This window comes from Castor canadensis, chromosome 14, assembly GCF_047511655.1.
Source record: "Castor canadensis chromosome 14, mCasCan1.hap1v2, whole genome shotgun sequence".
Taxonomy (NCBI): domain Eukaryota; kingdom Metazoa; phylum Chordata; class Mammalia; order Rodentia; family Castoridae; genus Castor; species Castor canadensis.
The window spans coordinates 59,744,977-59,757,821 of NC_133399.1; the positions used below are offsets into that span (position 1 = coordinate 59,744,977).

Genomic DNA, 12,845 nt, shown 5'->3' on the forward strand with positions numbered 1-12,845 from the left:
TTCTGTATCAGTTTGAACTTTGTTTCCAATTCTGAGAATTAACAGTTAAAACAATAATTATAAAGTACATTATATTTTTGCACAAAATGATGCTCATGTATGATGATAACAAGTGCAGTAATGTAAATGCCACAGAAGGGAGAGCCAGTTGCCTAACCTAAATACATCCACAGAAAAACATCTTGTAAGATACATTCCACAGGCTAACTCTGGACATCAGCCTGCTTTTCTTTTTTTCTTGTTTGTTATTATTTCCTTAATTTTAAAATTTCCTTTAACTTTTTAATGAACGTTTAAACTACTTTTCTTCCATTAAAATAGTTACACATATTTCAAGTATCAATTTAGAGCTCATGAGCTGTATAGATACACTTACTCTCCCAGGAAAACAATCTCAGTGTTGATTTCCCCTGGCTTGTTGCGGAGAAAATTCCTCAGGAAGGCAGTCACACTGTCAACAGTGATGTTTCCACAGACCACGATGAACCTAGGCAGCAAGAGCATGGAGGCAGATCATTTGAGGAATAGAAGTGCAGTTAGCTGTCCCATGGTACCCATAGGGAAGGGTTCTACTTACTCCAAGGTACCAAAATCTGTGCATGATCAAAGTTTCTCACATAAGATGTTGTAGTAACTGCATGTAATCACACATATCCTCTTGGATACTTTACACCATTTCCAGATTACTTATATAATAAAATGCAACTGCTATGTAGTTAGGTGTTGTACTATATTGTTTAGGGAACAGTGACAAGGAAAACAGATTTTACAATCATTAATTTCAGATATAATTGTTTTAAAATATTTTCTATCTCTGGTTGAATGAACCCATGGATGTAGAATCCAGGAATGTAAAGAGGACTGACTGGATCTTCTTGTCAGGATTTAGAGATAAACAATAAACTTAAACATGACTTAAAATAAATTTGATGTTTGAATTACCCAGATTTTAACAATAGAAGCTAAGGACTGCATCTCCAATGTGCAAAGGAAGAATTTGATTTTGCAGAGTTCTACCTCATTTCAAGAAGTGCATGTCTCCACACAGTGGCATTGCATATAGCTTTTCAGGAATATAATCATTACTGCTACATTTGTTATAGTTATGTCACTTACAATGGGCTTACTATAGCATGAGTGTTCCTCATGAGAAACTCTGCTATTCACAATTAAATATCATTATTCTTTGGAGAATCTCTCAATCTCTCTCTCTCTCTCTCAATATTTAGGCTGACATAATTGATTTAATGTGCTTATGAGCATCTGCATTTTAGTTTGTATAAAGTAGCAAACATTCCGTTTGTATAGTATTTATTCTAGAACTGCCCTTTGTAGTAAATGAAGGGTCTTGATAATATCTCCACCCCTAGTTCTGTAACTAGACAGGCAAGAAGCATCTAGAATGGGATATGTGACAAACAGAACATCTTAAGTTGTAGAAATTATACTCAAAAAGCTGCTTACTTCTTTCCTTTGACCACTTGATAGGACGTGGTGTATTTCCTCTTGTTAGCAAAAAGTTCTACCATTTCAGGGACATAGTTGGCAAACAGTACCTAAAATGAGCAGCAAATGAGAACTTAGGCCTCATTATTTTGACAGATATTCCAAAGTTCCAACACTATGAAGAAGAAATATGACACATATAACTTTCTCTTATCTAGCATGGGTTATGATGGAGAACTGCATTTTAAAAGAGAGACTGAATTTCTTCCTTACTTTGGCCTTTGGATCTGGCTGAAATTTAATAAAATGCTTTTCCACATTCAAAATGATAAAAGTAAGCACAGACAAATAAGAAGGCAACTTCTCTATCCATTTGTCTCTTCATGACTTATAACTTCCTTCTTATCCTGATTTTATACTATTCAAGACTTGAAAAAATTCAAGCATATGGGGCTGAGGGTGTTTAAGAGATAATGATTACAATGTCAGAATGTAATACTGTGGGAAGGGGAATATAGAAAGGTATAGTGGAGATCTCTATTATGGTCTCCAAAGAAAGAAATAAAAATCCCTAAAAGAAAAGGAGGCTTCCTTTGCTCTTGATACCATCTTGAATGAGGCATAGAAAGATCCCCTATTTGGAATTAAATAGTGAGACTGGTAAGAGGTTCCTCATTTGGACTGGATGGAACAGAACATTCTTCAGATCAAATCTCAAATGTCCTTCCTCTTTAGAAGAAAGGCTATAATTTGATGGGCAAAGATGAAGGCAGATTTTGCTCAAATCAATGTATAGGCTAATAAGCAAAGTCTGCACTCTTTGTCTAACATTCTTCCTCCTGGGAAATTAAGCAATTGAATGATTGGTTCTTGGGGACACCATCACCATAAGAAGGGGAATAAAGTAGAAAGGAGAAAAATGGAGAGGACGAACCAATTCAGGATATAATACATATATACATGGAAATGCCATAATGAAATGCCCTGTATAGTTATCTTAAACAAACAAAAATGTCTTTTTTAAAAAATGGAAGACAGGAAGATAAAGCAAGTCCTATCTGGGGCTTGACACTAGTGGGAGGGGAAGGATACAAGGAAAAGGTGTAGGAGGTGAATATGGTAGAAACTTTATGTACTCATATATGAAAATGGAAAAATGAGACCTGTTAAAACTATTCTAAGAAGTGGGGTATAAGTAGAATGATGGAGGGGGTGAATGTAACTAAGACCTTTTGTAAATGTCACAATGTACCCCCAGTACAGTAATAATATGATAATAAAAATAAAGAAAATATGGGATCTATGCATCTTTTCATTTTCGTATGACACCTACACTGAATGAGGCAAACCTAGGTTGCTTTACTTTTCCTCATTAACTAAATGCTTTTTGGTTTAGATAGCTATATTCAAAAGACAGTAAAAGTGCTCTTTACCAGACTCCCTAGGGTGAAGAATATGATGAAGGTCCTTCCTAGGTTTGTCTTGGCCACCACATCTCCAAAGCCAACTGTTGACGTTGTTGCCATGACCAGGTAGATGGACTCAAAATATGATATATTCTGCGAATTTCTACCTTTGAGCCAAGGATCACCAGAATTTTCTACCTGTTCAAAGAGAGAAGACTCAGGTCTTTGAATGAAATGAAGGGAAGGTTTAGAAAGAATAGGCAAGACATCGGATTCATTTTACTTAGTTCAATCCACATGAAAATTCAAATGATTCTCTGCTGTTTTGAAGGTGTTGCAAATTGTGGGTAGTGTTTGTCAAGCCTGGTTTCCTTAATTGTGATTATTGCTGAAATCTGAAGAGGCACATGATTTGTGCCCAGCATTTGGAATACTCCACAGTGCATGACTGCCCTGTCTCTCTTTTCATAAGGTGCACCATCACATCTTGGAACAGGACTCCAGCAATTGCCCTTCATTCTCATTTTCTCACCAGATAAGGCACATCATTAAGGAAATGAGCTGAGCACTTCATTTCAGTGACCTGAAGCACATGAATACTAGTGTCTAGGGAAAAACAAACAAACTTTCCAAGTGTTCTCCCTCTCTAAGCAAAAATCTTTCCAGTGTTTAAAAGAAACTCTGAAAAATATTTCCCTGATTTCCCCCAAGTCTTCATATTTTAAGCAAACTATATATTATCTCTTTTATATTAAATGAATGGAGCGACAGGAATTTATATTTTATCCATATTTGTTATAAATATATAAAATGCTATATAACATATAGTAATTATTTGTAATATATAATTATATTATATATAATATATAATTATTTATATATATTACATATGCCATGTATTATTTATAGTGTATTCATGCTTACATATAATTTATACATATTTATACATAATTTCCCTCTTTTAGATTTTTTTCTCCCCTTTTTATACTTAAAAATGTTTTCCATTTTCACTGAGTAACAAAGATGATACAGTGTTGGAGATGTGTGGACAAAGTTGTGTTTTGTTTTTCCTTAAGTATTGGAATAGGATTAGAAATCATATAATTTTCTCAGTCTTTGATCACCTTTTAAAAGTGATGTGTCAAATGTTGACTTTTTCCTGTTTCCCAAAAAAAGGAAAGAGGTGTGTGTCTATACTCAATCCCCGTGGCTAATAATGAATATTTTTTACTAATCTACTAGAGTTTTTCCTATTTTTAAGACTCATGTACGTCATAAGAAAGCTAAGTTTAAATCAAACAGAGTCAAATCTCTCATTTATTTTGATATAGTGGCCTTGAAGCTAAAACCCTACATCTTAGCACAGGGATTTAATATTATCCTTGAATAACCTCTTGTGCAGATTGAAACTAAGTTGATTTCCACCTGGAAATCTCCTCACACAATTTAAATAACCCTGTAAAGTTTAACTCACGGTCTTTTCCCTACCCAGGTGTTCCATCTGTTCACTCTGCTCTTCCTCTCCCCACATTTGCATCAACCCGTCAGTCCAAGATGGAAAATAAGTTGAAGTTAAGCTAAAGGTTAAAGATAAATTATCTCCTATAACTTCATCATCTATTTTAACTTTATATTTCCAAACAATTCGGTATTTTTAAACTTTACACATTAACTTTAGAGAAGTTGTACTGGGAAGGAGGATGACACAAAGACATGTCTCACTTTCCCACTAACATGTATATTAGTTTTTGTGATACTTGATTGTCAACTTGGTTTGATTGAGAAGCACCTAGGATATAAGGAAGACATACGTTTAGGTGTGTCTGTGAGGGCATTTCCAGAGAGGGTTAACTTTGGGGTGGGGTGGGGTGGAAGGGGAAGAAGACCTGCCCTGATTATGCACACCACCATTCCATAGGCTGGTGGCCCTCAATGGATTAAATGGGGCAAAAGGAGAGAGCCTTTGAGACAGACATTCTCCCTTCCTGCTACCTGGCCACCATGCTATAAGTTTCTCTGTGCTTCAATGCCTCCTTACCACAACGGATAGTAACCTCTGCAATTGTGAGCCAAAATAAATTCTTCCTTCCTGAAGTATTTTCATCATGGATTTTGTGGTAGTGACAAAAGTCTGAAAGTCTGACTAACATAGTTATGTTATGTTTACATGCTTCATGCACATTCCAGAGTGTAAGCATAATTTCCCTGGCTATGTCATCTGTTTATAAATTCATTCAGTAATCATTATTTTTTAGCATGCCTTCTCTATTCTTGAGTTCTTACTTTTATTTCCTCTCCATTGTGGTTGGATTATATTAAGATGCATATCTAAAAGGGGTAAATTGGAATGCTTAAAATGGCAGAAGAGGTTACATTTCCTTTCACACAAACTTTATAGATATTTCTCTATCATCTTCTGGTATTGATTGATTGATATTACCAAGCAATTCAATGCTAGTTTCTCACTCCCTGGCTCCATCTCCATCTATGGGTCTTGCTTTGTTCTGCCTGAATTCTCTTCCTTATCTTTGAAGATCAGTAACTGCTCTAAACATTGTTGAAATTAATAGTTTGGGGCCGTTTTTTGTGGAATATAGTGCAGATGCAAGGCCTTATTCAAATTTTCTGGTGCCATTTGTTGTGTCCTTTTCTTTGTGAGCACTTTATTACATTTGTAATATATATTGAATCAATATTGCCCATCTTTCATGTTTCTTCTCCATTGTGATCTGAATGTCTTTGTCTTTTCCATGTCAGTACTTTTGCCTCAATCTTGCCCTCCATGTTCCTGAACAGTTCTGTCAGGTTTATTATGTTTGGTTCTCTCTAATATAGCCTCAGCTCCATAAGACCTTTTCCTCTGTATCTTGTAGACCATTTTACAACTGTTCCTACTGCTTAATGAATCTTTATATGCAGGATCATTTTAGGTTGTTTTAAAGACTTACTTGTACTTTTTTCAAGTATTTTTCTTAACTTTTTCCATTGTCCCGTGGGTAAATTATCTGTACTTGTTGGTTTACAGTTATTGTATTATGTGATTACTATTAAACCATCTCTCTCCAGCCTCCACTATATCGCTTTGTTACTTTTAAGCCTCAGCACCATACTGATTCCTTTCTACTTGGTACTTATATTTCAGTGGTATCAATGTTTAGCTGAAGGATAGTGTGAATATGGGAAGGTAAGGTGCTGGGACAATCATAGCTTTTATTTTGGTTTGTCATTTCAAATATCCTCTCAACAAAATCTACTAATTTAATTGCTTTGGGATATAACTCTTCTTTTTTTTACCTTCTGGAAATTAATGTAGCTCAAAGTATGGCTCTTTGATTTGTAAGCTACTTTCTCTGCACACATCCTTCTCACCCCGGAGACTGCACATCCACCATGCTCCCATGCTTAGAGGGGCTGAGTAAGAGACTTCAATGATGTAAATGGGCCCCAGAGAGCAGACCCAACCCAACAGCATATGCTATACTCAAGGAACTGTACTCAGGTGCCTTGGAAGAGAGGAGTTGCCAACCTTTTGTACTTTCCCAAAGAGTCCAGAAATCCAGGTTTTTATGTCCACTCCCCATAAAAGTTAGCAACTAGATGGGTGCTATGGTTAGAATGTTTGTGTTCCCTCAAAATTCATATGTTGAGCTGGGCACCAGTGACTCACACCTGTAATGCTAGCTACTCAAGCAGCAGAGATCAGGAAGATTGCAGTTCGAAGCCAGCCCAGGCAAACAGTTCATGAGCCCCAGTTCCAAAAAAAAAGTCACAAAAAAGGGCTGATGAAGTAGCTCAAGATGTAGGTCCTCAGTTTAAACCCCAGTACCACAAAAACAAGGTAGCAACTATTAAATAATAGAAATCAAAAAAATAATAATTAGATCAAATAAACATAGGTCATGTTGAGCCAGAGAGCCTGCCTTTGGAAGTGCTACTAGAGACCAAAGAAGACCTTAGCATAGGGATTTGAAAGTTGCTTATCTTCCAGGAGGCTCCTGGCTCCAAGTCAAATCTTGGAAATAGAAGGACCTGCCTTACTGCTGTGACAACCCTTCAGGGAAATTTTTCTCCTGCTTGGGCACTGAAGAGGGGTATGGCTGCTTTCATATTTATCTAAGGTTCTATCACAGTTTCCATTTAGGATTTGAGCTTTATCAAGTTTTAAATCTTGTTTCATTTTTCATTGTTATTGTTTTAATTAATTTTGAGATAGACTCAAGTCTAGAGAACTTCTGCTAGTTTTCCTATTTTGTTTAATTTTCCTGCAATTTTTTTTAATGACTTATCCTCAAGCATGCCAGGACTCTTTCCCATTGCTGAAATCCATTTCCTATGCTGTTCATTACATGGGAGAGGAGCTAGCCTTTCTAATAGGCAAAGGAGGCAGTGAGGTATACAGATGGATTTCAGGAGAGTCACGAAGGCCCCAAAGCTTCCCTTGCAACAATGATTCCTCCCCAACAACTTTCCAGTTTTCATAAGCCTGAGATTCTCTAATTGGCTTCTTCTTTTCTTTGTTTTTTGTCCTTTAGTGCTGAGAATAAAACCCTGGGCTTTACACAAGCAGTCTTTCTACCACTGATCGACACAACAGTCTTGGCTTCATTTCTTTGACTTTTACTTATTTTTTTTAAATTTAAGAATCCCCAACCTCTATGAAGATTTGGCAATAAATCATACCTATTCCTTATATCTTTACACTTGGTATTTCCCTAGGAGCAGATTTTGAAATTGTGAAGAGGGAACAAAAATATCTTGGTTGTAGGAGTTATATACTTGTGACAAATATGAGGGTGGGAAAAAAAAACCTAAAAAGGGGGAGTAAAAAGATAACTTCTCCTCACTGTGTGTCCCTCTCTAGTTTTCCAAGGATGGATGCTCATGATGACAGATACTGTCGTCACTGTGACCAAATACCTTAGAGAACACTTAAAGAAGAAAGGATTTATTTTGTTCACGGTTTCAGAGGGTTTAGTGTATGATTGCTTGGCCCCATACAGAACATCACAGTGGCATGTGTGTGTGGAGGAGTTGTTGCTTCACTTCATGGCACAAAGGAAGCAGAAAGAGAGAAAGGAAGGGACCAAGACCAGGCATAACCTTCAAAGTCATGCCCCGGGACCTACTTCCTCCAGTGCGGCCTCAGCTCCTAAAGTTTCCACAACCTCCTAAAACAGTGCCACCGTCTGGGACATAGCATTCAGCACATGAGCCTGTGGGGGATGTTCCTTATTCATACAGTAACGTGTGCCATGAGGGATCATGATGAGATGCTTACCAAGTGAATGAATCCTGCAGCCGTGAACCAGGTACTGAGAACTATTGCTAACAGCTTGGAAAACTTCACTGAATTACTAGAGGAAGAAAGACATGGTTGAACCGTTGAGTCTCCTCGAACATGTTCCAAAACAACACAAATACCTCTGAGAGCTTGCTTTAGACTCATATAGTGTAGTTTGTAGGCTGGAAGTAACAGCATGCCCTGGTTGCCTATGAGAAATGCAGGCTCCTAGACTCTGTCCTTGTCAACCATCTGCAATGTTATGGAGCCATTGCTCGATTCAGATACACATTAGAGTCTGAAAAACATAGCTCTAAAATTCACCCGGTCTCACACACTTCTTCAAAAATTGTGGATCTTTCTGTCACGCACTAGTGTGTTATTATATAGCTTTTGAAAACATAAAACATGTTGCTCAAAATAGGATAAGTTTCATATATTGTTACTTTGTCTAAAGTAATAGTATAAAATGCCAGGAGTCCAAGGTGTGGGCTTGCAAAGTACGATTTTGAGTAGATCACAGAAACATAGAGTCTCAGATTGGTGAACTCATGTGAAGATGTTTGAGGGAAAAGGATCACAGACTCTTAGGTCTCCTAAGGAAAGTCTCCTAGAGTTTACTTAAAATCCATGGTTTTTCAGGCAAGGCCACTTGTCATACAAGAACTGCTTTTCTTACCCCAACTTCTCCATAATGCACATGTGTGCGCACACACACACACACACATACACACACATCAGTGAGATCCACCTGTCAATATTTCAGATTTCTAATGGGAATGTAGAGGTGTGTAGATTTTGGGAGGGTAGCAGACCACACTGCTTGTACCTTTAGAAGTATTGCTATTCAAAAATAGATTGGATTTTTGATTTTTGGAAATATTTAGGTGGCTATTTTTTTTTCAGGGTTGGGGGTGGAACCCAGGACCTACTAGTGCAAGGTAGGTGCTCTATCACTGACCTAACGTCCTAGCCCATGGCTCATTTCTGTCAGCAATATTCCATTGCTGTTAGTAGACAGCCCTCATGCTCAGGAACAGTCATATCCTTAAACCTGAAGGAATATTTCTTATTTTAACTAGAATAAAATGTGGAGAACCAAAGCCTCCGAACTGGCTATCTTTTTGTGTGTGTGTGTGGACAGAATTAAAACTTAGATGGATCTATAAACAGTAGCTTTGCAAAACAAAGTCCAAGCAATCTCTTTAAAATGATTGTAAAGTTTTCAGCCAGCGAGTGATATAATACAGTGGGAGAAAGTGAATGAAGAATTTCATAGTTGTTGAGAGACTGTGTAAATTTTGCACTGAAATTCTGGTGAGACATGAGTGGAGCTTGAAGGCCAGTTAATATTTCATTTCTTAATTCAAACTACTAAACAAGTGGGCTGGCATTTACTGACCTGGTCTTGATGACCTGTAGAATTTGCAATATTTTAGGGAGTTCTAGCAGTCGTAAAGCTCTTAGGAACCTTAACCCTACAAAACAATCAAAAGGAGAAAGATGTCAAAAGAAGTGTGTCACTCGAGGGAGTAGCTGGAATAATTACACAACAGGTTACAGGTTTAAAGGGACTGAGCTACAGTTCAGATCTTGTCTCCAACACTTGCTAGACGTTGTTACCTAAGGCAATCTGAGAAATGGGAAGCACAACCATATCCACCTGTGATAGACAATTAATTCAAAGCATGTAGAAGCAGCCTCACCTATCATAAGCAGTATTCATTTTACTGTAACTCTTCTCTAGAATTGAAAGCAAACCACTTAACTCCTTAATCTCTGTAATTTAAATGTAACCCGTAACTTACAAAGTAAACTCCATACAGTCTCTGTGATATGCTCCTCAATGTTGTAAGGATGTTCTACTTTATGTAGTTTGCTAAAAATGATAGCAAGGAATAGAGCTGGTATGTATTTTACAGACAATAAATGGACGATTGCATAAAAACTAATCAGAGCCACACAATGACCACAAGTTGTCAACATACACACCATAAAGACAAAAAACAAAATTAAATGATTCCCAAATATGGCACAGCTTGTCTGGATATGATGATCAGCTTTTAAAAATCAAGAGAAGTTTCACAACCCAGTCCTTGTCCTAGCACAGTAGAAATGGGATGCTAGAGCCTCACCTCCTAGGTGGTGGACATAGCCACTCCAACAACAGCTAGCGAGGTGCCTTGCTGCATGATGCAGGTGGGAAATGATTTCTGCAAATATAGTATAAACCCATATAATCTAATGGAGAGTTTTCTTAAATGAAGGTGAACTTTTTTTTTTAACACATTGCTACTGACTCCCACAATACACTTACCTAGCCAATTACTCTTCAAGTAATAAGAAATGAAGGTTGGTGGGATGGTAAAAATGTCTACAATTGAATTCATCTCTAACCAGAACTTGAGCTTGTCACCAGCTGCCAAAAACTATGAAATGGAAACATATCACCCCAAATTCTGTTATTTCAGGCATTTTAAAGTAGACATGAAAGATGGTATTATTTAGCTACCTCTTATTCATCAACTAAAGCTTTCATCTCATTTGACACATAAACAAACACATATATTTATGCAAATACATCAGTGCATATATATTATACAGATACAGAGATTATACCTTTAATGGGTGTTCAATAAATGAACATACAATCATTTTACTTAGTAGATCTTTGTTCTCACACGTCAAAATAAACCTTTTGACCTTTCTGCTACCCTTAGAGCACACACACACGTAACTATGTATGTGTAATCATATATGTGTATATATAATGTACATAATTATATACCTAAACCCCACTATTGGTGATCAGTGAAGATACTGTATTTAGGATGATCTCCAGTGAAAAAGGTACAACTCTCTAAAAGCTTGACTGGTCATGGCCTGTGTTTCTTTATTCAGATTAAAAATTTCCAGAACAGAAAGTCAGGTGACATTAAAGGAAGATTTGATGGTCAGTGTGATCAGGGTAAGTATTTTTTTTTTCTGTGTCTGAGTCACTTTATTTTATTTTTAATTTTTTTTGTTCATTTATTCACATGTGCATACATTGTTACATTGTTTGGGTCATTTCTCCATCCTGCTCCCCTCCCCCACCCCTCCCCCTCAGTTCCAGGCAGGTCCTATTCTGCCCTTATCACTAATTTTGTTGAAGAAAAGACATCAGCATAATAAGGAAGACAAAACATTTTTGCTAGTTGAGTAAAGGATAGCTATACCGAGAGATTCTTATTTTTGTTTTCGTGTACCCATGTGTTACGACCCATGTTGATTCAACTCTAACTCAATGATTTTTACATTGGTTCCTCATCCCCTGCTCATGATAACCTCTGTCATTTTAAGGTTTCTGTATTAGTTCTGAAAGAAAGTGTTTGCTTTCTTTCTTTTCTTTTTTTTTTTTTTTGTTGGTACTGGGATTTGAACTCAGGGCCTCATACTTGCTAGACAGGTACTCTACAGCTTAAGCTATGTCCCCAGCCCCAAGTTAAGTTTTAAAAGAATGTCATAGAAGTACGTATTACACATACATATATATAAAATATATATGTATGTACATATGAAATATACACATATACACACATGATATATGCATGTATACATGACATGCCCATCATATGAAATATTTTGTTTTTATGTGTCATATACACATGCATATGTGTTATATGTATGTGTATATACATATATATATGTATACAGTCTCTCACAAGCATAGAGTAGATAAATATGTCAAAATCTATATCTAGGATGAGTACTTAATAAATGCCCATGGAATAAAAGAACTAATTAATACATGAGTGTGAACAAAAATAAGATACAAAAGTATTTTAAATAGTTACATGGCTCATATGCCACTAGTAGAACCAATGATGTCTCCATAGCCTGTGGCTATGACTAAGTTTTCTCAGTAGTAGGTGGGAAGCCAATAAAGAGGACATTGTGATAGGGTGATGGTATTTGATAAAGGTATGATTTTCATTTGTGTTGGAATTTTGAACCAGGTTTATACTTTTAAGTGAAGGAAATAGAAGTTTTAGGTTGCATTATATACTTAACAACTTAGGGGACAGACCCTATGTTCAGAACCTGAAAACCCTGGCAGATTGTGCAACTGAGGCACACACAGATCTCTTTATATTGCTCCTGTTGTGTTTGTGTGTTTGTTTCCATTTCCCATAGGTACTTACTCTCAGCCCAAAATAGAAACTAAAGAACGCATTGAAAAACAAATCAATAGGGATGGTTATGTCTTCATATGAAGAACAGCTTCCAACAGGGCTGGAAAAGAAATGACAGTTTGCAAAGATGAACATTTAAAAAGGTATGTCTATAAAGGGTGAATAAAGTGAGGGGTAGGCAATTTTCTATGTAGTCACCATAAAAGGTCAGTTCAGACACTTAAATTCAGATCTGAAGGAAATTACCTTTCCTTGGGAGTAGAGCTATTCATAAACAGAACAACTAGACTGCCCATGGAGCTGGAAATAACAGGAAAATTACCCACCATTTCTTTCATAGGATTTATGGTTCCATTTCGATTCTTATCAATGGGGATTCTGAGCCATAGAAATTTTGTGGCTTTTCTTAGTTTGCAAGACCATCTGTCCAATTTTTTAGCTTCTGTATCCTTTTGATACAGAGCTTCTCAAGGTCAAATGGACTGATTTAAACCAAATTCAAAGAAAAATTTCTACACGATGTGTTAGGAATTTAAA

At 36.6% G+C, this 12,845-nt stretch overlaps 1 protein-coding gene across 1 annotated transcript in view; it reads right to left on the reverse strand.

Annotated features, from left to right (window-relative positions):
* Kcnu1 (potassium calcium-activated channel subfamily U member 1) overlaps positions 1–12,845 on the reverse strand; it is a 154,091-nt gene that overhangs the window by 116,327 nt on the left and 24,919 nt on the right. Inside the window, exons 5-11 of the mRNA XM_074053317.1 lie at positions 12,318–12,408; positions 10,451–10,562; positions 9,536–9,611; positions 8,131–8,206; positions 2,880–3,050; positions 1,465–1,556; positions 377–487 (exon numbers count right to left, since the gene is read on the reverse strand). Of these exons, the coding sequence (XP_073909418.1) occupies positions 377–487; positions 1,465–1,556; positions 2,880–3,050; positions 8,131–8,206; positions 9,536–9,611; positions 10,451–10,562; positions 12,318–12,408 (729 nt within the window). The remainder of the gene's footprint in view (positions 1–376; positions 488–1,464; positions 1,557–2,879; positions 3,051–8,130; positions 8,207–9,535; positions 9,612–10,450; positions 10,563–12,317; positions 12,409–12,845) is intronic.